This window comes from Notolepis coatsorum, assembly GCF_963971535.1.
Source record: "Notolepis coatsorum genome assembly, chromosome: 1".
Taxonomy (NCBI): domain Eukaryota; kingdom Metazoa; phylum Chordata; class Actinopteri; order Aulopiformes; family Paralepididae; genus Notolepis; species Notolepis coatsorum.
In genome coordinates, this window is record NC_140165.1 from 253,243,994 (window position 1) to 253,270,535 (window position 26,542).

Sequence of the window (26,542 nt, forward strand, 5' to 3'; positions counted from 1 at the left end):
TTAGGAACAGCTTGGGAAACAAGGATACGTTGACATCATATCTTTATTTTCTCTCTCACTATTTTCGAGAAAATACGGCGATATTGTCTTCGTACTGGAGTGTCTAGAAGATGATGATCATTCTACAAACCCTCCACCGGTTTTCGTATTGGGAGCACGCCGCTGCATGCTTCTCAACTGCAGTTCCTTGCTGTGTTTGTTGGGGTGAAACCTGTCAGGCCACAGCTGAACTGTCGGACATGCCGCTGTTGTGAGGAGCGGTGCGTTCCAGGTTGGGTGAGTAGTGTTTGCTGGCGGGCTCCACTTGTCTGTTAGTGCTATGGGGGCTACTAGACAAAGTTTATGGAAACCGGCCCCAGGCTAGGGTCCTTTGTTTAGCCGTCTAGGCGACAGAAGGCCTTGGTCTGGCGACCATTATAGTTTTAACTAGTGGGCCGCGACCATTGACACTGGTGATCCCTGTGTGTTCTGGACGAGTGGATTCTCTCTGTCACCGTGTTAAGACCCCATCTTTCATATCCAAATGAGAGTATTCCTTCACGAGGGGATATGTGCATGTAATGTGCGATAGCGGCAGATTCATGTTCAAAGTCAGCTATACAGGCCAGTTGGTACTGTGCTGATTCCGCCGGACGTGTTAATGTCACCGTTGTGAAGCGGTGTTGACGTCTTGTTTTCTCTTTTCTCTTAAAAAGTGAGGAGGGTTCAGAACGGCGGCCTGTCTGGGTGAGTGTTATGTCATTGTTTACATGTTCATAGCTTACGGTTAGCCGGTCGGTGGCCTGGCGCGGGGTAGCTTAGGCTTCTCGCGCGCCGCCGGGAGCTCGCTCCTGATCGCGTGCGTCGTAGATCGGCGTCTCGCGAGCGGAAGCGATAGCACCAGAACGGTTGGAGCAGCCGTTAGCTTGATGCTATTCTGTTGAACGTGCTTTGATTTTTAACATGTTTTACACTCTTGACCACGACGTCATCTTTGACAGGGGATGTTCGTCAACCCTGCCTGAGCCTAGACGGGGATTGCGTCAACAAAGAGGGCTGTGTTCTACGGTGGCTTATGACTGCACTTCGCTGATCTGCGTTCCGGGCAGGTACGGGGTTGGCCAGACCCTCATAACACGTCTTCTGGTTTTACCTTGCTAAATGTATTGTGAATGACGGTGTTTTTTCCCAAAACGTGTGTTGTTGCAATGCATTTGAGATACGTTGCGGGTTGTGTGTGAGCTGTTTTTGTCACTGGCAGTAGCTTCTCCGTGCAGGTCGTGATGTATTGATCTGGTTGTTGTGTGAGAAACATCATGGTGTTTATGTGTACCGTGTACTCACTACTAAGGCAACTAACCTATGAAGCTATGCTTGGTGACGAGTGAGTAAAAGAATGTTCTTTCTCAGACTGTAATGACAATGGACAGTGAGTTCACACATTAACAGGTTTTCCTGTTTTAACTGGCCGTGTTGAGGGTAAAATAGGAGGATTGTGTTTTTCCCCCCCCGGTTCCCTGGGGACTTTATCACCTCCTATCAGACATGTTGTGCATTAATTGTGTCTTTTGTGTGGTAGGGATACGATGTAACTCTCAGCTTGATTGCTGAGGTTGTGCTAAATCTGCTGGAGAAACTTATTTCCTAAAGGGAAATTGGTTTGGTTGCTGTCGTGTGCTTAGCAAGGCCTGTGGTCGATACTAATCAAGAATGATGTATTCTCTCATTGTGATGATGATGGGTTGTGTGTGTCATGTGACCTACAACTGGGTTGTACTGGCCACAGAAGCACATGTGTATGTTGGACCGGGGTTCTTAGAGCCCTCTCTATTCTGTGTTTTTCCTTAGTAAAAATCAGATAGCAGGTTAGCTCGTGCGCTGTGTGGAGCTGTGAAACGCTTCATAGAGCTGACTATGACTGTGTCATATTCTCTTTTTGTCGTTACGTCGTATCATGGGTGTGGGGTCGTAAAGGGGTGAACTGGTAACCTTTCCTCTCCCCATTGTTCTGTCGGTCAGGGGTACACCCCCTGTCCTTCAAGGTTCCCGTCACGTGGCGGTTCGGCACGTTACGGGGGGGGGGGGGGGGGGGGGGGGGGGAGGGAGTTCCTGGTCCCACGGCCTGGTATATTGGGCGTGTGCACCGCAGGAATTCCCCCGCCATAGAGTACGTCACCGTGCGCGTCTCTGTTGGTAGGACTTCCGTGTGCTGTTCAGGTCCATGTGATGGATCTGTTTTCAGGGGGGGTGGTCAGGGCTCCTCCTCACCAAGCGCCTACTCAGGCCTTCTGTGAGTTCGGACTCCTTCTTCCATGTGATCCATGTGAGGAAGCCTCCATCAGAGTACAGAGCCTTCCTCCTCAGATTGTCAAAGTGAGTGGACCCTCTAGAAGGGTCCTTTTCTATTGTATGTATATTCGATTCAATTCGTTTATTGAGTGTGTATGGGTTCGGTGCCTCTTCCCCGGAGGCCCTAAAACCAGTTTTTTACATGGCTCAAGGTGCAATATATTCTTTTCAATCTGTACAGCTCGCGTGGGAAGTCTCTCTGGGGATCCCCGTCTCTTTCCTATGGGAGGGTGGTGGGATGTAAAAATGTGAACATTTTTTACCCCGGCTGTGTAGACTGGGATACATACTGTTGATGCTTCCTTCTTTCTATTCCAGAAGTGTTGGAGTTAGGGAGTGTCACACCCCTCTTGTCGTTCCCCTGGGCGCCTTGGGGATTCAATGGCAGGTCTAAATAGCCTGTTCATTGATGGGGGTGTGTCCCGACGCACGTATAGTGCTAGCTCGCTGTAAACAGGCGATTGACTGGCACGCCTTAGTTGCTTGTGGTTGAAACAGCGTTTTTATAAAGCAACTGAGATGGGGGTTTTTCCTCTTCCGGCGACCACATCCCATGACCTGGGTGGGTTGTCGACGGATCCTCGTTCATGTCTGGGGGATGATGACGGGATGGATCTGAACATATGTAGTGGGGTCTCACGCCCTTGGGGTGGGCCACCAGGCGCGGTTCGTCCCGACGTCTGGGTGGCGCCTTCTTTTCATGTTAAGATCAACACGCATATCTGCCCTTTTCCTGGGGCATGTCGGCGTGGTTAGGGCACGGGACTGGTTCTGGTCACGCTGGTCCAGATCAGTTGAACCCGTTGTCCGCCGGGGATGCAGATCTGCTGTTCTGGTACCCTGAGGGACTTGGGCTTTTTTCAGGGGGAAAAATGCCAGGTCGGTCTGGGTGTCACAGGGTTAAGCGCTATGGAGACCCTGGTTGGGTATGTTTTTTACTCAGCACTGTCGTCATGGCTTACAGCCATGCCATTCTGTACGCGCTCGATCTCGTCGGATCTCGGCCGCTACACAGGTTGGTCCTGGTTAGTACTTGGTTGGGAGACCGCCGGGGAATACCAGGTACGGTGTGCTTAGGGGCTGGTTCTCCATTGTTTTTCGCTCCTCTCTCACGCATGGCGAAGAGGGGCCTGTGGGGGTGGTTTTTTGACCTCCTCTGGTGACCCTGTGCTTCCCGTACCGCCAGGCCCGGTTCGAAGTGATGTTTGCGACCCGTAGGCCTGGGTTAACCCTTTTTGGAAACTGAAACACTTGTACTGCGGTATAGCCGGTGTATACCCGCAGGTGTGTTTTGGAGTTTTTTCTTGAGGGGTTATAGGAACAACCACCGCATTGGGTAACACCGAGGTGGTTGGTTCCCTGGTGTGTTGGAGCAGTGTCAACTCCCGGGTTCACCGGTTGAGGGTGCCCCTGCACGTTCATGACGTCTGCCAATCGTGTCAGCCTTCTCTGCCTCGACCCCTCTGGGTGGGGGTTGTTAAATGGAGGCTTGGTCATGAAACACCGCCAGCTTACGCTCCTTCCGCCGGGGCGGCTGTGTTCAGCTGTCCCCTCTGGCGCCTGTCTCGTCCGCAGTCTCCAGGCTAGGGTTAACAGCCTGTTGCCTGGTTTTTCCCCGGTGCGCTGCCTGCTTCCGTTGGTTAACCTTTTTTGTGTGCTTACGGCCATGCTGACTGCCTATTCTGCAGGGTCAGTGTGCCAGGCGGTGTACTATTGGGGGGACGGGGCCCGCTCGGCTTACTGGCCTGGTTGGTTCCGCCTGGGAATACCAGGTGCAGTAACTGAGGGGCCTTTGTCCGAATACGCTGGCGATGTGGGGGGCGGGGCACTACGTGCCCACCTGGTGGGGTCTTGATGCTGGCATCATGGACTTCTCCGGGCCCCCATTCCAGGGAGTCCAGTCCTTTTGGTGGGTCTGGGTCTTCCTTCGTGCTCCGCTGCTACGGCCTTGCCACGGGGTTGGGTTTGCCCTTGACCCCGTGATTCTGGGGGCAGTAACGAGGTTGTTCCTCCGTTCGTTCCCGGGTGGCATGCGGGTTGTGCGTGTGTGTAGTCGTGGGTCAAGCCACGGTCTGCTCACCCTGTGCGTTGAGTTGCTTGAGTGCCTCTTCGCACGGTCGGGTCCGTCGCCCTCCCGTGACGTCTCTAATAGGGGGGCTACCCTCCATTAGGGGGGGTCGGGGGGGCTCGGCCCTCCCTGTTCTGATGGTTTTGGGGGGCTGTCAGCGGGGTGTATTTGTCAGCCAAGTGGCTCCGCTTGGCCTCCCTTGTGCAGAAGGCGAAGCCAAGCTAAGCCACTAACGATACAGAACGTTAGGTTATGACTATAACCAAGTTCTGTTAGTTAGGGGCGATGCTTGGCTTCGGACGGCCGCTGCAGCCCTTGACCTCACCTTGTGGTGAAAGCTTGGGAAGGAGGAGAGCAGGTGACCACACACCTGCTTATGAAGGTAAGCTGATGAGGGGTGTGGTCAGACTAATACTGGTATTAGAGGTACATTTGTGGTTTATTCAGTACGCGTGCACGTACGCGAGATAGTGCAGAAGGCGAAGCCAAGCATCGCCCCTAACTAACAGAACTTGGTTATAGTCATAACCTAACGTTAAAGGTGCACCGTGTGTTAGTAGTTAGTTAGTAGTTAGTAGCACCGTGTGTTAGTAGTTAGTTAGTAGTTAGTAGTTAGTAGCACCGTGTGTTAGTAGTTAGTTAGTATCACCGTGTGTTAGTAGTTAGTTAGTAGTTAGTAGTTAGTAGAACCATGTGTTAGTAGTTAATAGTGAATTGACCCTGACTGGTCTGTAGGTCGACCACTCTGTATTCCTTTTCTCCAGTCAAATCTTCCCCCTCTTTTTTCCACTCCTCTTTACTCCCCCTCTCTCCTCTCGTCATCTCCTGCTCCTCTGTCCTCCTCTCTTCTCATCTCCTGCTCCTCTCTCCTCCTCCTCCCTCCTTCTGATCTCTTCTCCCCTCCTCTCCTCTCTCCCTCTCCTCACTTCTTTTGTCCCCCAGAGACAGAAACAAGGAGGAGCCGACGATCTCTGCCCAGCATTCTAACCAATCAGGTCCTAGACTAGGCCGATTGACAGCCACGCAGGGCCAATCGGTTACTTTCGCTTGCGCCATTTCACGTCCCCATTTGACCTATACTGGAAGGCAACTAGGAAGGATGCAAAATGCGTGCAGATGGGAGCCGTGACAAAGCGGAGGACAGGCAGGCGGGTGTCAACGCTGACTGCACTACATGTGGAACGGGCTTTTCTTAAAGGAACATGTCAACATTATGGGACATTTTCTCAGCATCGTCTCCAGAGTCAGACAAGAAGAAAGATACCAATTTCATCTCTGTGCGTTCAGTAGAAAGCTATCCGGCTGCAAGCTATCCTAGCTTAGCACAAATTAATGGAAGTGGATACGGACCACTAGCCTAGCTTAAAACATTAATTTGTGCTAAGCTAGGTTAGCTTGCAGCCGGATAGCTTTCTACTGAACGTACAGCGATGAAATTGGTATCTATCTTCTTGTCTGGCAAGCGCGGTAAGTGCATTTCCCATAATATTGGCATGTTTCTTTAATAAGCATTCTTCTGTGTCTTTGGATAACAGGGTTATAATGTATAATGACATTCCTACTTTCATAATAAGTAACTTTCAGTTACTGTAGCAATTTGTCCACAATTGTAATCTTTAGTTTTGTAGAATCTCTCCACTGGCGTGTCCAAAATATCGCTTTTTTGCAATAAACAGTAATGCCACCAGAAATCCTATGCATGTGTTTGGTTTTCTGAATGTTATTTTAACTAACCCTTTCACTACCACACTACATAAGGTTAACCCTTTCACTACCACACTACATAAGGTTAACCATTTCACTACCACACTACATAAGGTTAACCCTTTCACTACAACACTACATAAGGTTAACCCTTTCACTACCACACTACATAAGGTTAACCATTTCACTACCACACTACATAAGGTTAACCCTTTCACTACCACACTACATAAGGTTAACCCTTTCACTACAACACTACATAAGGTTAACCCTTTCACTACCACACTACATAAGGTTAACCCTTTCACTACCACACTACATAAGGTCAACCCTTTCACTACCACACCACAGTCTGTTAACTATTTCACTACCACACTACAGACGGTTAACCCTTTCACTACCACACCACATACAGTTAACCTTTCACTACCACACCACATACGGTTAACCCTTTCACTACCACACCACAGAAGGTTAACCATTTCAATACCACACTACATAAGGTTAACCCTTCACTACCACACTAAATGAGGTTAACCCTTGCACTACCACACTACAGAAGGTTAACCCTTTCACTACCACACTACATAAGGTTAACCCTTCACTACCACTAAATTAGGTTAACCCTTTCACTACCACACTACATAAGGTTAACCTGTTCACTACCACACTGCAGAAGGTTAACTATTTCACTACCACACTACAGAGGGTTAACCCTTTCACTACCACACTACAGAATGTTAACTCTTTCACTACCATAACTCTTTCACTACCACACTACAGAAGTTGAACCCTTTCACTACCACACTACAGAACATTAACTCTTTCACTACCACACTACATAAGGGTAACCCTTTCACTACCACACCACAGCAGGTTAACCCTTTCACTACTACACTACAGAAGGTTAACCCTTTCACTACTACACTACATAAGGTTAGCCTTTCACTACCACACCACAGAAGGTTAACCCTTTCACTACAACACTACAGAAGGTTAACTCTTTCACTACCACACTACAGAATGTTAACTCTTTCACTACCACACTACAGAAGGTTAACTCTTCCACTACCACACTACAGAAGGTTAACATTTCACTACCACACTACATAAGGGTAACCCTTTCACTACCACACTACAGAAGGTTAACATTTCACTACCACACTACATAAGGGTAACCCTTTCACTACCACACTACAGAAGGTTAACTCTTTCACTAACACACTACAGAAGGTTAACCCTTTCACTACCACACTACAGAACATTAACTCTTTCACTACCACACTACATAAGGGTAACCCTTTCACTACCACACCACAGAAGGTTAACCCTTTCACTACTACACTACAGAAGGTTAGCCTTTCACTACCACACTACAGAAGGTTAACTCTTTCACTACCACACTACAGAATGTTAACTCTTTCACTACCACACTGCAGAAGGTTAACTCTTTCACTACCATACTACACAAGGTTAACTCTTCCACTACCACACTACAGAAGGTTAACCTTTCACTACCACACTACAGAAGGTTAACCCTTTCACTACCATACTACACAAGGTTAACTCTTCCACTACCACACTACAGAAGGTTAACCTTTCACTACCACACTACAGAAGGTTAACTCTTTTAGTAACACACTACAGGTTAACTCTTTCACTACCACACTACAGAAGGTTAACTCTTCCACTACCACACTACAGAAGGTTAACATTTCACTACCACACTACATAAGGGTAACCCGTTCACTACCACACTACAGAAGGTTAACTCTTTCACTAACACACTACAGGTTAACTCTTTCACTACCACACTGCAGAAGGTTAACTATTTCACTACCCCACTACAGAAGGTTAACCATTTCACTACAACACTACAGAACGTTAACCCCTTCACTACCACACTACATAGAACATGTGCTATTTATCAGAAGACGACAGGAAGGTTTTGTCTCCTCTCGGAAGTCTTCCGTCTCTTAACGGACGTCACATGACTTCATGCCGTTGTCACGTGACAAAGAGGTACGTTTTAAATATGGCTTCACAGACTCACCTTCCATCCATTGCATTTTTCATTTCATCAGCCGTGCATCACTCATGCCATAGTGTTTCAAACATACATTTTCCCTGTCAGACAGATGCCAGTAATTTCCTATCACACAGCTTCTAGGCCAGGTGCAGGATAAAGGTAGCTGTCAGGTTGAAACGTATACAAAAAATACAGGGAGCTTTAATCCAATCTGCAGGCATTCTCTTTGCTTCCGTCTTATAATAGCATAATAACACCAATTATCTCTAATGAGACAGCATTATCCACGCTTGTCATGGCGTTTGAGAGTAGTCCTGGGGCGACCGTGGCTCGGGAGGTAGAGCAGTAGTCTGGTAATCTGAAGGTTCGATTCTGGCTGCTCCCGGGCAGCGTGTCGAAGTGTCCTTGAGCAAGACACTTAACCCCTAACTGCTGCCAATGAGCCGGGTAGGCACCTCGCATGGTGGCCTCTGCCGTCGGTGAGTGAACGGGTGAATGTGAGGCATAAGTTGTAAAGCTTTGGATAACAGCTGTTGTATAAATGCAGTCCATTTAGTACCGCTGCTGCAGTAGGCTCTGCACAATTAATATCATAGCGTAGTAAAATAGGCCTCTACAATTAATTAAACGCGATCGAGTGCGATGTTGACACATTCCATTTTGACCGCCTGCTCTTCTACATCACATCAAGCGCTCCTCGTTCCTCGGCTACATTGTCTGACCAATCACAGGTCTCCCTGTGCACAATGAGCACTCCTCTCGTTGACCCGCTAGCCTCAAACAAACTTTAACCCTTTCACTGCCGCACTACCAAATGGTTAACCCTTTCACTGCAACAACACATAAGGTTAACCCTTTCACTGCCATGTGACAAAGGGTTAACCCTTTCACTACCACACTACAGACGGTTGCTGTCTGTAGTGTGATAATAAAGGGTTAACCCTCTGTAGTGTGGTAGTGAAAGGGTTAAAAGAACAGTTTGCGAGATTTTATATAAACATTTCTTTTATAATAATAATCATAATAAAAAAGAGCATCATCTTCTATCATTTGGAATCATTTTATGTGACACCGACCTCTCCCGCAACACAGAGGTAGATTATTAAACATAATTCCATACCTGCCAACACTCTGGTTTAGCCTGTAATGGTCTCTTAGATTAGATTAGATTCAAATGTACTGTCATCATGCAGCACAAGTACAGTACAACGAAAATAAGTTTGGCATCCAACCAGAGTGCAAATGTAGCAGTAAAGTGCAATAGTGATATACAATGTACAGGTGATTAAACTGGGTATAAAATATATAAATTAGTACTACTGAGTGTGAATGAATATTGCTGTGCATTGTTAAGTCTGCGGAGTGAGACATATTAAAATCGGTAGTGTGTGTGTGAGACTCCGCTCAATATCTCAATATTGCTGCTACCATGCACTTTAAGATGCATTCTAAAGATGTATTTCCTTAAACAATTACTCGAGTACTCATCGAGTAATTCATGCGAGTACTCGATCTGGGAAAACATTACTCGTCCCCCATCCCTAATCCCAGCCACGCTGGGTGTGACCATGCTGTTAGCCCCTTTCGTGACTGTGATGCACGCCAACAGGGTTGGATGAGTGAATACACAGTCCCTTATTCCTCCATAGGAAAATCCCATAATTAACTCTGAAGAACTGGTCCTCCGCGAAACGCTCGTTGTAAAAGTATCGCAGAGAAATTTCAAAGGTACTCACAGTTGCACGAGGGTTTTGGACAGAGAAACGCAATGGTTTGAAAGCTCGGCGTTGCTAATAAACATTTTAAATCATTTTTATACACTGGTCAACACAGCTTTTATTTCCGGCACTGGGTGCCTGATGCGCATGTGCTGTGATCACACCAGGCAGCCAAATACGGAAATAAAGCAGTTTTGAGCAGTGTTGACTAGTTTATAAAAATAATTTAAAATGTTTATTAGCAACGCCAAGCTTTCAAACCATTGCATTTCTCTGTCCAAAACCCTTGTGCAACTGTGAGTACCTTTGAAATGTATCTGCAATACGTGTACAACGAGCGTTTCGTGGAGGACCAGTTCTTCAGAGTTAATTATGGGATTTTCCTATGGAGGAATACGGGACTGTGTATTCACTCATCCAACCCTGTTGGCGTGCATCACAGTCACAAAAGGGGCTACCATGCTGTCTGCTCGCGTGTATGCCTTCGACGACGGAACTGCGTTTCCGCGTTCGAGTTTTTGCTCTGATTGGCCAGGTCATGTGACATGTGCGCCAATCGTGGGACAGCAAGTTCTGCGCCTATTTCCGGTTCTAACAGCCTGCAAACTACCTGGCATTCTATCGCCATGCTCTAAGTCAAGACAAACTCTAACCTTAACCAACTTCGAAAGAGTGCCTAAGCTTAACCGTCGGAATCAGGGCAGGCGTTCTATCGCCATGCTCTAAGACAAACTCTAACCTTAACCAACTTCGAACGAGCGCCTAAGCTTAACCAGTGTAGAAACTTGCGGTCCCACGATTGGGCGTACATGTCGCATGACCAGAAATAACCTGGCCAATCAGAGACGCCGAAACGCAGTTCTGTTGTGGAAGGCATTCAGGCTGTCTGCTCCTCTATTCCATGCTGGGTGTGACCATGCTGTCTGCTCCTTCTATTCCATGCTGGGTGTGACCATGCTGTCTGCTCCTCTATTCCATGCTGGGTGTGACCATGCTGTCTGCTCCTTCTATTCCATGCTGGGTGTGACCATGCTGTCTGCTCCTCTATTCCATGCTGGGTGTGACCATGCTGTCTGTGACCATGCTGTCTGTGACCATGCTGTCTGCTCCTCTGTTCCAGTCCTGTTTGTTTATTTATGGTTCTTTATGGATATAATTACATAATATTCTGTATATAAACATTACTATATATAAATACATACATATATAAATACATACATACATATATATATATATATATATATATATATACATATATAAATACATACATACATATATACATACATACATACATACATGCATACATACATACAATACATACATACACATACAGTACGTACGTACATACATACATACATACATACATACATACATACATACATACATACATACATACATACATACATACATGCATACATACATACACACATACATACATACATACATACATACATACATACATACATACATACATACATACATACATACTTACACATACAGTACATACATACATACATACATACATACAGTACATACATACATACATACATACATACATACATACATACATACATACAGTACATACATACATACATACATACATACATACATACATACATACATACATACATACATACATACATACATACATACATACATACATACATACACACATACAATACATACATACATACATACATACATACATACATACATACATACATACATACATACATACATACATACATACATACATACATACATACATACATACATACATACATACATAGAATGAATTAGATTGATATTGATTGGTCACTCACGGCTGGTATTCCTCTCTTCCTGCCAGTGGTGGATTGTGGGAGTCCGAGGGCGGTTGCCATGGGCGACGTGGTGTTTGAGTCTCCAGGAAACAGCACCCTGTTTGGGTCAGAGGTCCGCTACACCTGCAGGGGCTCCCCGTTCCAACTGTACCCCGATATTAACAGTAGGCTCTTTTTGTTCCTTTTACAGTTAGGGGGTCCTTAAGAAGCATGATGTTACTCAGTGATATAACTGTAAACCTCACAGTGAAATAACGTCTGCAAGTGTTTCTCACAATGCGATATGATTGGTTGGTAACAGCTACAAGATAAGATAAGATATTCCTTTATTGATTGTCTTGGGGGAAATTCAGGCATCATAGCAGCATGTGGGAAGTGGGGGAGGGGGGAGGGGAGGTACAGGTATGGGCAGGGTAATAGAAAGACATAAATACAGGCAATAACAATTACACTACAGTAGACAAGTTAAAATAGGCAGTGTAAACAATATAATTAACTGTCATTCGTTACAAGACATAAAGGTCCTACGCAGAGAGTTATTATTCTGGTGTTATTTTCACATGTTGAATAAGTAATATCCTTAGCCTACTTCACAAATAAGAACTGGAAATCAGTTGATAAATAATTACTTCACGTGTCCATGCAGCAATGTTTATTAATTGTGTCCATGGAAACGATGATGAACGCAGCCATAAAGATTCGGTCTACTCACGCAGAAAAGATTACATTTCTGATAACTACAGTATATAACTGTATAACGCATAGATGTTCAGACAAGCTTAATGTTTGGTTATTTGTGATGTAACAACAGTAGCCTACTAGTATGTTTTAACGAGCTTGAGTCGCACAATGACAATAGAGAAGAAGATGACTTTATTGTCAATGTACACAAGGCTATTTAAATATGTATTTTCTCATATCCATTCTAGTTACACATACAGAACCAAGAATTTCACCGTAAAGTACATGTATTTTATTGTAACAACTAATAAACAAACTTGAAACATACACACAGTTCTCATATCCCTCCTAGTTTCACACAGTCCTCATATCCCTCCTAGTTACACACACACAGTCCTCATATCCCTCCTAGTCACACATACACACAGTCCTCATATCCCTCCTAGTCACACATACACACAGTCCTCATATCCCTCCTAGTCACACATACACACAGTCCTTATATCCCTCCTAGTCACACATACATACAGTCCTCATATCCCTCCTAGTTACACATACACACACAGTCCTCATATCCCTCATAGTTACACATACACACAGTCCTCATATCTCTCCTAGTCACACATACACACAGTCCTCATATCCCTCCTAGTCACACATACACACAGTCCTCATATCCCTCATAGTTACACATACACACAGTCCTCATATCCCTCCTAGTCACACATACACACAGTCCTCATATCCCTCATAGTTACACATAAACACAGTCCTCATATCCCTCCTAGTCACACATACACACAGTCCTCATATCCCTCCTAGTTACACATACACACACAGTCCTCATATCCCTCCTAGTCACACATACACACAGTCCTCATATCCCTCCTAGTTACACATTCACACAGTCCTCATATGCCTCCTAGTCACACATACACACAGTCATCATATCCCTCCTAGTCACACATACACACAGTCCTCATATCCCTCCTAGTCACACATACATACAGTCCTCATATCCCTCCTAGTTACACATACACACATTCCTCATATCCCTCCTAGTTACACATACACACATTCCTCATATCCCTCCTAGTTACACATATATACATTCAAATCAAATCAAATTTATTTATAGGGCCCGACAACACACGTTAATGTCCCCATGGGCCGTACAGATCTTCTTTAAACAAGTCAAGAAGAAAACATAACAATAAGTCAAGAACAGAACAAGAACACCATAAGGTGCAAACATTTTTAGATGGATGCAAATAAATGAAAGAATGCAAGCACTCCCAGACATACCCCACGCGAAGGTAAGGAAAAACTCACTAAAACCTAACAATAGGGAAAAAAGCTCCACAGGCAGTGTGGAGGAGAGAAACCTTAGAAGGGCCATTCAAGGGGGGATCTCCCTTCTTAGATGTTGGTGATAGTAGTGTTGCAGACGGACAGTTGGTAAGCATGCACTCATGTGTGTAGTGGAACACAGATGAGTGCATGCAATAGCAACTGTACATTTTGAAAAATTAAAGATAGAGCTAATAGCGATAGCAACTGAACATTTTGAAAGATTAAAGATAGAGCTGATAGCAATCTATTTGAGGCACAGGGGCGGCGCAAAGAGGGTCACGTCCTCCCCGTCTTAGTCAAGGGACATTTAACACTCCGGTCGTTGCTCAGGGACAGCCGGAGACAGGGAGATAGGGGGCGGCGCAGAGAGGGTCACGAACTCCCCGACATCATCGCGGGACATCCGGCACTCCGGTCACCACTACGAGACCTCCGGAGACAGGGGGGCACGCAGAGGGGGTCGCAACCTCCCGGCCTTCGTCACGGGACGTCCAACACTCCGGTCAACACTCCAGGACAGCAAGTCATAGGGAGACAGGGAGACGGGACAGGCGTTAGACAGCTCATGAGATTGTAGTAGGCGGACATAGCAATAGATACAAGTGGTAGGCATATATGTGAATGGAGTAGATATATGAAGTAGGCGTATTATGTGAATAGAAATGGAAGTACTTAACCCAGCAATGAAACCGCATTGACTGTTAATCTGTTAACAGTCTGTTAATACTGTTAATCAGTTGACAGGACCACGGACAGACGGCGGTGAATAACTGATCCAAGGCCTCGGCCTCCATTCCTCATATCCCTCCTAGTTACACATATATACAGTCCTCATATCCCTCCTAGTTACACACACAGTCCTCATATCCCTCCTAGTTACATACAGTCATCATATCCCTCCTAGTTACACACAGTCCTCATATCCCTCCTACTGTAGTTACATACAGTCCTCATATCCCTCCTAGTTACACACAGTCCTCATATCCCTCCTAGTTACACACAGTCCTCATATCCCTCCTAGTTACACACAGTCCTCATATCCCTCCTAGTTACACACAGTCCTCATATCCCTCCTAGTTACACACATTCCTCATATCCCTCCTAGTTACACATACATACAGTCCTCATATCCCTCTTAGTAGTTACACATACATACAGTCCTCATATCCCTCCTAGTTACACATACATACAGTCCTCATATCCCTCTTAGTAGTTACACATATATACAGTCCTCATATCCCTCCTAGTTACACATATATACAGTCCTCATATCCCTCCTAGTCACACATACATACAGTCCTCATAACCCTCCTAGTTACACATACATACAGTTCTCATATCCCTCCTAGTTTCACACAGTCCTCATATCCCTCCTAGTTACACACACACAGTCCTCATATCCCTCCTAGTCACACATACACACAGTCCTCATATCCCTCCTAGTCACACATACACACAGTCCTCATATCCCTCCTAGTCACACATACACACAGTCCTTATATCCCTCCTAGTCACACATACATACAGTCCTCATATCCCTCCTAGTTACACATACACACACAGTCCTCATATCCCTCATAGTTACACATACACACAGTCCTCATATCTCTCCTAGTCACACATACACACAGTCCTCATATCCCTCCTAGTCACACATACACACAGTCCTCATATCCCTCATAGTTACACATACACACAGTCCTCATATCCCTCCTAGTCACACATACACACAGTCCTCATATCCCTCATAGTTACACATAAACACAGTCCTCATATCCCTCCTAGTCACACATACACACAGTCCTCATATCCCTCCTAGTTACACATACACACACAGTCCTCATATCCCTCCTAGTCACACATACACACAGTCCTCATATCCCTCCTAGTTACACATTCACACAGTCCTCATATGCCTCCTAGTCACACATACACACAGTCATCATATCCCTCCTAGTCACACATACACACAGTCCTCATATCCCTCCTAGTCACACATACATACAGTCCTCATATCCCTCCTAGTTACACATACACACATTCCTCATATCCCTCCTAGTTACACATACACACATTCCTCATATCCCTCCTAGTTACACATATATACATTCAAATCAAATCAAATCAAATTTATTTATAGGGCCCGACAACACACGTTAATGTCCCCATGGGCCGTACAGATCTTCTTTAAACAAGTCAAGAAGAAAACATAACAATAAGTCAAGAACAGAACAAGAACACCATAAGGTGCAAACATTTTTAGATGGATGCAAATAAATGAAAGAATGCAAGCACTCCCAGACATACCCCACGCGAAGGTTAGGAAAAACTCACTAAAACCTAACAATAGGGAAAAAAGCTCCACAGGCAGTGTGGAGGAGAGAAACCTTAGAAGGGCCATTCAAGGGGGGATCTCCCTTCTTAGATGTTGGTGATAGTAGTGTTGCAGACGGACAGTTGGTAAGCATGCACTCATGTGTGTAGTGGAACACAGATGAGTGCATGCAATAGCAACTGTACATTTTGAAAAATTAAAGATAGAGCTAATAGCGATAGCAACTGAACATTTTGAAAGATTAAAGATAGAGCTGATAGCAATCTATTTGAGGCACAGGGGCGGCGCAAAGAGGGTCACGTCCTCCCCGTCTTAGTCAAGGGACATTTAACACTCCGGTCGTTGCTCAGGGACAGCCGGAGACAGGGAGATAGGGGGCGGCGCAGAGAGGGTCACGAACTCCCCGACATCATCGCGGGACATCCGGCACTCCGGTCACCACTACGAGACCTCCGGAGACAGGGGGGCACGCAGAGGGGGTCGCAACCTCCCGGCCTTCGTCACGGGACGTCCAACACTCCGGTCAACACTCCAGGACAGCAAGTCATAGGGAGACAGGGAGACGGGACAGGCGTTAGACAGCTCATGAGATTGTAGTAGGCGGACATAGCAATAGATACAAGTGGTAGGCATATATGTGAATGGAGTAGATATATGAAGTAGGCGTATTATGTGAATAGAAATGGAAGTACTTAACCCAGCAATGAAACCGCATTGACTGTTAATCTGTTAACAGTCTGTTAATACTGTTAATCAGTTGACAGGACCACGGACAGACGGCGGTGAATAACTGATCCAAGGCCTCGGCCTCCATTCCTCATATCCCTCCTAGTTACACATATATACAGTCCTCATATCCCTCCTAGTTACACACACAGTCCTCATATCCCTCCTAGTTACATACAGTCATCATATCCCTCCTAGTTACACACAGTCCTCATATCCCTCCTACTGTAGTTACATACAGTCCTCATATCCCTCCTAGTTACACACAGTCCTCATATCCCTCCTAGTTACACACAGTCCTCATATCCCTCCTAGTTACACACAGTCCTCATATCCCTCCTAGTTACACACAGTCCTCATATCCCTCCTAGTTACACACATTCCTCATATCCCTCCTAGTTACACATACATACAGTCCTCATATCCCTCTTAGTAGTTACACATACATACAGTCCTCATATCCCTCCTAGTTACACATACATACAGTCCTCATATCCCTCTTAGTAGTTACACATATATACAGTCCTCATATCCCTCCTAGTTACACATATATACAGTCCTCATATCCCTCCTAGTCACACATACATACAGTCCTCATAACCCTCCTAGTTACACATACATACAGTCCTCATATCCCTCCTAGTTACACATACATACAGTCCTCATATCCCTCCTAGTTACACATACATACAGTCCTCATATCCCTCCTAGTTACACATACATACAGTCCTCATATCCCTCCTAGTTACACATACATACAGTCCTCATATCTCTCCTAGTTACACATACATACAGTCCTCATATCCCTCCTAGTTACACATACACACAGTCCTCATATCCCTCCTAGTTACACATACATACAGTCCTCATATCTCTCCTAGTTACACATACATACAGTCCTCATATCCCCCCTAGTCACACATACATACAGTCCTCATATCCCTCCTAGTCACACATACAGTCCACATATCCCCCCTAGTCACATATAGTCCTACATACAGTCCATCACACATATGCATTTCATCAGAGAGGTCAGAGCGCAGGATCGCCCGCAGTGCAGCCCTCCTGTCAGTGGTGGGGATCTAACCGGCAACCTTTCGGTTACTGGCCGACCTCTTTACCTCTAGCCCATCCTGCCTCCCCCCTTTTTTGTTATTGATCAATTGAATGTACAATCAATACATTTAAGTTATGAATGTAAGTTTAAGTCCCCCTGACTTAAAGTATAATCATGTATGTGTGTGTGTGTGTGTGTGTGTGTGTGTGTGTGTGTGTGTGTGTGTGTGTGTGTGTGTGTGTGTGTGTGTGTGTGTGTGTGTGTGTGTGTGTGTGTGTGTGTGTGTGTGTGTGTGTGTGTGTGTGTGTGTGTGTGTGTGTGTGTGTGTGTGTGCATGCTCTACAGGTAGCTACGTCTGTGGACAGGAGGGGCAGTGGACCAACCCAGAACTAGGAACCCAGTTGCCCAGCTGTCTGCCTGGTGAGACACTGTAATGTCTTCTGTACCCAAAACACAGACATGACCAACAGTTATTATTCACTTTATGTTTTGTCCAACTTTCACTGCTGTACCTCAATATCCAGTTGCTGAACTGGGTGGTGCTAATCCATCTGTAACAGACCCTGAAATAGAAATAGAGAACTATACTATAGTCCGTAATGACAGAAACCAGTATGGAGGTGGTGTTTGTATGTACATACATAAGGACACCAAATTCATTACCCGTACTGACCTTCATCATGAGACAATTGAAACCGTATGGGTGGAAATTTTATTTGAAAGGGCAAAATCTGTTCTAGTCGGCACAATATACAGACCGCCAGATCAAACTGGCTTTTATGATACTCTGGATGTGTGCTTAGCTGGAGCTGAGGATGCGGAAAAAATTCTTATTGGGGATTGGAACACGGATATGCAACAAAAAAATGCACCCGTCTTCAAATCCTTCAATAGGTTTTGTGATCTGCACGGCCTCAGCCAACTAATCACCCAACCCACAAGGATATGTGAATCAACTCAGACTACCATTGACCTCATACTGACCTCTGACAAGTCCAAGATCTCCAGTAAAGGGGTTATAGCATGCGGGTTAAGTGATCATTACATGATATTCTGTACCCGCAAAAAGCTAAAACTAAAGGCTGGCTGTCACAAAACAGTCACATCTAGAGACCTCAAAACCTACTCTAGCGAGGCCTTTAACCTTGAACTGGAGAGTCTGGACTGGTCAGATGAACTCAATGGTACACTGGTTGAAGAAACTTGGCTTGGCTTCAAAACCAAATTTTCATCAATACTAAACAAAATGGCCCCCCTAAGAACCACCAGGGTAAAAAATCGCGCTGAGCCATGGATGCACACTGAAATACTGACCGCTATGAAAGCCAGAGACAAAAAATGCTCTGAGTTTCGTAAAAGTCAGTCAAAGCTTACCAAAAGCACGAGCAGTGAACTCCAAGACCACGTGACTGAACTCAAACTAGAAAGAAACAGACTAAGAAATGACGTAAACTCCATGATCAAAACTGCTAAAAAAAATTTCATCAATGACAAAACCGAGGAAAACAAAAATAAACCACGTGAACTTTGGAAATTACTCAACAATCAACTAGGCTGCAGTAAAAAACTCAAAACCAGGTTCTCAAACATAAACATAAAGACGGACAACACGCTCATCACAGACAAGCTGGATGTAGCCAATTACTTAAACACTTTCTTCACAAACATAGCCACAACACTGGTAAACAAACTACCCTCCCACTCAGGGCAGTATGGGGTAGAACACATAGTAGCATACTACATGAACCTAGGCGTCCACAAAGACGACTTCAAACTGGAAATAGTAACTACAGATGAGGTACTCAAAAAACTGAGCGCCCTCCAACCAAACAAGGCCACTGGCCATGACAACATCCCCTCCAAATTCCTCAGAGACTCAGCAGCAGCCATCACCCCAGTCATCACGCACATAATAAACCTCTCCATAAAACAGGGACACGTCCCCAAGGACTTCAAAATTGCGAGAGTAACACCCCTGCACAAAAAGGGCAGCAAATTAGACCCGGGTAACTACCGCCCTGTTTCTATCCTTACATCCATCTCGAAAGTCATGGAAAAAATAGTATACGAACAGATCGAAAAGTACCTCGCGGAAAAAAATCGAATCTACGAATTCCAATCTGGCTTCAGAACATCCCACTCCACTGACACATGCCTTCTCTACTTGAACGACCACATCAAACAAGAGGTGGACGCGGGCAAATACTGCGGCATGGTCATGCTGGACCTACAAAAGGCCTTCGACACTGTCAATCACACCATTCTGATTGACAAGCTAAAAGCAATTGGTTTTGATAGTTTATCAGTGAGCTGGATACAATCCTACCTGGAGGGGAGGGAACAGATGGTGGAAGTAAACGGTACCCTATCCCCCCCCCTCACAGTGAGCTGTGGTGTTCCACAAGGAAGCATACTAGGACCGCTACTATTCCTAATTTATGCAAATGACATGTCGTCAGCTTGTGACTGCAACTTGTTCCTGTTTGCGGACGACTCAGCCCTGCTGGTCTCTGACAAGAACAAGTTACAGGTTGAAAAAGCCCTCAGCTCGGAACTAGGCAAAATCTGCATATGGCTCGCCGACAACAAACTATCATTACACATGGGCAAAACAGAGTCCATTCTCTTCGGTTCAAATAACAAACTCAGCAAGACCGACGGCTTCTCGGTTACAGTGGGTGACAATATTATCACAAGGAAAGATGAAATTACCTACCTGGGTTCCATCCTAGAGGCTAATCTTTCCTGTGACAAAATGGCATCCAATGTAATAAAAAAAGTCAACCAACGAACGCGATTCTTGTACCGGATCTCCTCTCTGGTAAACAAGAATACCCTGAAGACTCTAGCAGGAGCACTCATTCAAGGGTACTACGACTATGCTTGCACCTCATGGTACCAAAGCACCTCAAAGGCACTAAAAAACAAATTACAAACATCTCAAAACAAGCTAGTCAGACTACTACTTGACCTGACTCCTAGAACCCACCTCACCCCTGCCCACTTTGACAACCTAGGATGGCTTAGAGTAGACGACAGAGTACAGCAACTTTTAATGGGCCTGGTCTACAAGATACAATACGCGACCAAGGTACCCATGTACATGTCAAAATACTTCCCAAAGGTCAGTGAATACCACGATCACAACACCAGAGGGAGCTCCACAAATCATGTAAAACCCAGATTCGGCTCAAACAAGGGACTAAACACGTTTCGCAATTATGCCACATCAATGTGGAACGCCCTACCTAAAGCTGTAAAGGAATGTGAATCACTACCCACCTTCAAAAACACTCTCAAAAAACACCTACGTGAGAATGCAATTCGAAACTGGCCCCTACAAATGTCCTAACCTAGTTGTACAGTAAATGACCAAGTAAGGCTTTGTCAATATTCCAATGTACAGTGTAAAATGTGTGTGTGTCCCCTTCCCAACCCCCCCCCCCCCCCCCCCACCTCCAATGTACAGCCCTCACCCAACCCACCCAACCCCACCCCACCCAACCAACCTCCTCCAATGTACAGTTTCTATGCCAAATGTATATACACTCCTTTTCTGGACACTTTTGTATCACAAACAGTACTGTATTTGCAAATCTGATATGTCATAAATGTATAGATGTAGCAGTACTGTCTATCTGTATGTCATGTATGTCATATATGTTATGATGAATTGAAAATGGGGGACCCTGATGTAAACAAGACGAAAGTCTTTCTCTGGTCTGCATCCCCTTAACAATTGTATGTATTGAGCTGTACTGTACTGTACCCATTCTGCAATCTGTTAATAAACTTTTCAATCAATCAATCAATCTAAGCTAGTGTGAGGGTGTTCCCAAACCAGCTAGTGTGAGGATTAGGGATGTTCGATATTGGCTTTTTTACCGATATCCGATATACCGATATTGTCCAACTCTTAATTTCCGATACCGATATCAACTGATACCGATATATGCAGGGTTTCCCCCCCCAAAAAACGTAATCATTTCAGGTAATTAACATTACATATCTCTTGTCGTGGAATTAACACAACATTATGCATACTTTCGACAATAAATAAAATAAGTATTTGTTATTACTTGCCCGCCTGGGTAAATAAAGGTTGAAACTGCTTAGTGAGCTCAGATTCCAAGATGACTGGAACAGAAGGCTTGATGTTTTTCACTGCAAATTAAAGGCTAATACATCCCTTTCTGTGTCACACACACACACATGGGAAGTGGACTTACCAGAGCTGCAAGCTAGCAGTGTCCTTGTTGTCTAGAAACACAAGGTGAATAATGTAGGTTAGCTAGCAGCTTGTTGTCTAGAAACACAAGTTGAATAATGCAGGTTAGCTAGCAGCTTGTTGTCTAGAAACATGAGGTGAATAATGTAGGTTAGCTATCAGCTTGTTGTCTAGAAACAGAAGGTGAATAATGTAGGTTAGCTAGCAGCTTGTTGTCTAGAAACAGAAGGTGAATAATGTAGGTTAGCTAGCAGCTTGTTGTCTAGAAACAGCAGGTGAATAATGTAGGTTAGCTAGCAGCTTGTTGTCTAGAAACACAAGGTGAATAATGTAGGTTAGCTAGCAGCTTGTTTTCTAGAAACAGAAGGTGAATAATGTAGGTTAGCTAGCAGCTTGTTTTCTAGAAACAGAAGGTGAATAATGTAGGTTAGCTAGCAGCTTGTTGTCTAGAAACAGCAGGTGAATAGTGTAGGTTAGCTAGCAGCTTGTTGTCTAGAAACAGAAGGTGAATAATGTAGGTTAGCTAGCAGCTTGTTGTCTAGAAACATAAGGTGAATAATGTAGGTTAGCTAGCAGCTTGTTTTCTAGAAACAGAAGGTGAATAATGTAGGTTAGCTAGCAGCTTGTTGTCTAGAAACACAAGTTGAATAATGTAGGTTAGCTAGCAGCTTGTTGTCTAGAAACATAAGGTGAATAATGTAGGTTAGCTATCAGCTTGTTGTCTAGAAACATAAGGTGAATAATGTAGGTTAGCTATCAGCTTGTTGTCTAGAAACAGCAGGTGAATAATGTAGGTTAGCTAGCAGCTTGTTGTCTAGAAACATAAGGTGAATAATGTAGGTTAGCTAGAAGCTCCTTGTTATAGAAACAGAAGGTGAATAATGTAGGTTAGCTAGCAGCTTGTTGTCTAGAAACAGAAGGTGAATAATGTAGGTTAGCTAGAAGCTCCTTGTTATAGAAACAGAAGGTGAATAATGTAGGTTAGCTAGCAGCTTGTTGTCTAGAAACAGAAGGTGAATAATGTAGGTTAGCTAGCAGCTTGTTGTCTAGAAACACAAGGTGAATAATATAGGTTAGCTAGCAGCTTGTTGTCTAGAAACAGAAGGTGAATAATGTAGGTTAGCTAGCAGCTTGTTGTCTAGAAACAGCAGGTGAATACTGTATGTTAGCTAGCAGCTTGTTGTCTAGAAACACAAGGTGAATAATGTAGGTTAGCTAGCAGCTTGTTTTCTAGAAACAGAAGGTGAATAATGTAGGTTAGCTAGCAGCTTGTTGTCTAGAAACAGCAGGTGAATAATGTAGGTTAGCTATCAGCTTGTTGTCTAGAAACACAAGGTGAATAATGTAGGTTAGCTAGCAGCTTGTTGTCTAGAAACATAAGGTGAATAATGTAGGTTAGCTAGCAGCTTGTTTTCTAGAAACAGAAGGTGAATAATGTAGGTTAGCTAGCAGCTTGTTGTCTAGAAACAGCAGGTGAATAGTGTAGGTTAGCTAGCAGCTTGTTGTCTAGAAACAGAAGGTGAATAATGTAGGTTAGCTAGCAGCTTGTTGTCTAGAAACATAAGGTGAATAATGTAGGTTAGCTAGCAGCTTGTTTTCTAGAAACAGAAGGTGAATAATGTAGGTTAGCTAGCAGCTTGTTGTCTAGAAACACAAGTTGAATAATGTAGGTTAGCTAGCAGCTTGTTGTCTAGAAACATAAGGTGAATAATGTAGGTTAGCTATCAGCTTGTTGTCTAGAAACATAAGGTGAATAATGTAGGTTAGCTATCAGCTTGTTGTCTAGAAACAGCAGGTGAATAATGTAGGTTAGCTAGCAGCTTGTTGTCTAGAAACATAAGGTGAATAATGTAGGTTAGCTAGAAGCTCCTTGTTATAGAAACAGAAGGTGAATAATGTAGGTTAGCTAGCAACTTGTTGTCTAGAAACAGAAGGTGAATAATGTAGGTTAGCTAGAAGCTCCTTGTTATAGAAACAGAAGGTGAATAATGTAGGTTAGCTAGCAGCTTGTTGTCTAGAAACAGAAGGTGAATAATGTAGGTTAGCTAGAAGCTCCTTGTTATAGAAACAGAAGGTGAATAATGTAGGTTAGCTAGCAGCTTGTTGTCTAGAAACAGAAGGTGAATAATGTAGGTTAGCTAGCAGCTTGTTGTCTAGAAACACAAGGTGAATAATATAGGTTAGCTAGCAGCTTGTTGTCTAGAAACAGAAGGTGAATAATGTAGGTTAGCTAGCAGCTTGTTGTCTAGAAACAGCAGGTGAATACTGTATGTTAGCTAGCAGCTTGTTGTCTAGAAACATAAGGTGAATAATGTAGGTTAGCTAGCAGCTTGTTTTCTAGAAACAGAAGGTGAATAATGTAGGTTAGCTAGCAGCTTGTTGTCTAGAAACAGCAGGTGAATAATGTAGGTTAGCTATCAGCTTGTTGTCTAGAAACACAAGGTGAATAATGTAGGTTAGCTAGCAGCTTGTTGTCTAGAAACATAAGGTGAATAATGTAGGTTAGCTAGCAGCTTGTTTTCTAGAAACAGAAGGTGAATAATGTAGGTTAGCTAGCAGCTTGTTGTCTAGAAACAGCAGGTGAATAGTGTAGGTTAGCTAGCAGCTTGTTGTCTAGAAACAGAAGGTGAATAATGTAGGTTAGCTAGCAGCTTGTTGTCTAGAAACATAAGGTGAATAATGTAGGTTAGCTAGCAGCTTGTTTTCTAGAAACAGAAGGTGAATAATGTAGGTTAGCTAGCAGCTTGTTGTCTAGAAACACAAGTTGAATAATGTAGGTTAGCTAGCAGCTTGTTGTCTAGAAACATAAGGTGAATAATGTAGGTTAGCTATCAGCTTGTTGTCTAGAAACATAAGGTGAATAATGTAGGTTAGCTATCAGCTTGTTGTCTAGAAACAGCAGGTGAATAATGTAGGTTAGCTAGCAGCTTGTTGTCTAGAAACATAAGGTGAATAATGTAGGTTAGCTAGAAGCTCCTTGTTATAGAAACAGAAGGTGAATAATGTAGGTTAGCTAGCAGCTTGTTGTCTAGAAACAGAAGGTGAATAATGTAGGTTAGCTAGAAGCTCCTTGTTATAGAAACAGAAGGTGAATAATGTAGGTTAGCTAGCAGCTTGTTGTCTAGAAACAGAAGGTGAATAATGTAGGTTAGCTAGCAGCTTGTTGTCTAGAAACACAAGGTGAATAATATAGGTTAGCTAGCAGCTTGTTGTCTAGAAACAGAAGGTGAATAATGTAGGTTAGCTAGCAGCTTGTTGTCTAGAAACAGCAGGTGAATACTGTATGTTAGCTAGCAGCTTGTTGTCTAGAAACATAAGGTGAATAATGTAGGTTAGCTAGCAGCTTGTTTTCTAGAACAGAAGGTGAATAATGTAGGTTAGCTAGCAGCTTGTTGTCTAGAAACAGCAGGTGAATAATGTAGGTTAGCTATCAGCTTGTTGTCTAGAAACACAAGGTGAATAATGTAGGTTAGCTAGCAGCTTGTTGTCTAGAAACATAAGGTGAATAATGTAGGTTAGCTAGCAGCTTGTTGTCTAGAAACAGAAGGTGAATAATGTAGGTTAGCTAGCAGCTTGTTGTCTAGAACAGAAGGTGAATAATGTAGGTTAGCTAGCAGCTTGTTGTCTAGAAACACAAGGTGAATAATGTAGGTTAGCTAGCAGCTTGTTGTCTAGAAACACAAGGTGAACAATGTAGGTTAGCTAGCAGCTTGTTGTCTAGAAACAGCAGGTGAATAATGTAGGTTAGCTAGCAGCGTGTAGTCTAGAAACAGAAGGTGAATAATGTAGGTTAGGTAGCAGCTTGTTGTCTAGAAACAGCAGGTGAATAATGTAGGTTAGCTAGCAGCTTGTTGTCTAGAAACAGCAGGTGAATAATGTAGGTTAGCTAGCAGCTTGTTGTCTAGAAACACAAGTTGAATAATGTAGGTTAGCTAGCAGCTTGTTGTCTAGAAACATAAGGTGAATAATGTAGGTTAGCTAGCAGCTTGTTGTCTAGAAACACAAGGTGAATAATGTAGGTTAGCTAGCAGCTTGTTGTCTAGAAACACAAGGTGAACAATGTAGGTTAGCTAGCAGCTTGTTGTCTAGAAACACAAGGTGAATAATGTAGGTTAGCTAGCAGCTTGTTGTCTAGAAACACAAGGTGAATAATGTAGGTTAGCTAGCAGCTTGTTGTCTAGAAACACAATGTGAATAATGTAGGTTAGCTAGAAGCTCCTTGTTATAGAAACAGAAGGTGAATAATGTAGGTTAGCTAGCAGCTTGTTGTCTAGAAACAGAAGGTGAATAATGTAGGTTAGCTAGCAGCTTGTTGTCTAGAAACACAAGGTGAATAATATAGGTTAGCTAGCAGCTTGTTGTCTAGAAACAGAAGGTGAATAATGTAGGTTAGCTAGCAGCTTGTTGTCTAGAAACAGCAGGTGAATACTGTATGTTAGCTAGCAGCTTGTTGTCTAGAAACATAAGGTGAATAATGTAGGTTAGCTAGCAG

The 26,542-nt window shown here is 44.0% G+C and overlaps 1 protein-coding gene across 1 annotated transcript in view; it reads left to right on the top strand.

The window, feature by feature from the left end:
- masp1 (MBL associated serine protease 1) overlaps positions 1-26,542 on the top strand; it is a gene marked incomplete at its 3' end in the record, with an annotated part of 150,795 nt that overhangs the window by 118,130 nt on the left and 6,123 nt on the right. Inside the window, exons 7-8 of the mRNA XM_084323814.1 lie at positions 11,697-11,834; positions 18,168-18,242. Of these exons, the coding sequence (XP_084179940.1) occupies positions 11,697-11,834; positions 18,168-18,242 (213 nt within the window). The remainder of the gene's footprint in view (positions 1-11,696; positions 11,835-18,167; positions 18,243-26,542) is intronic.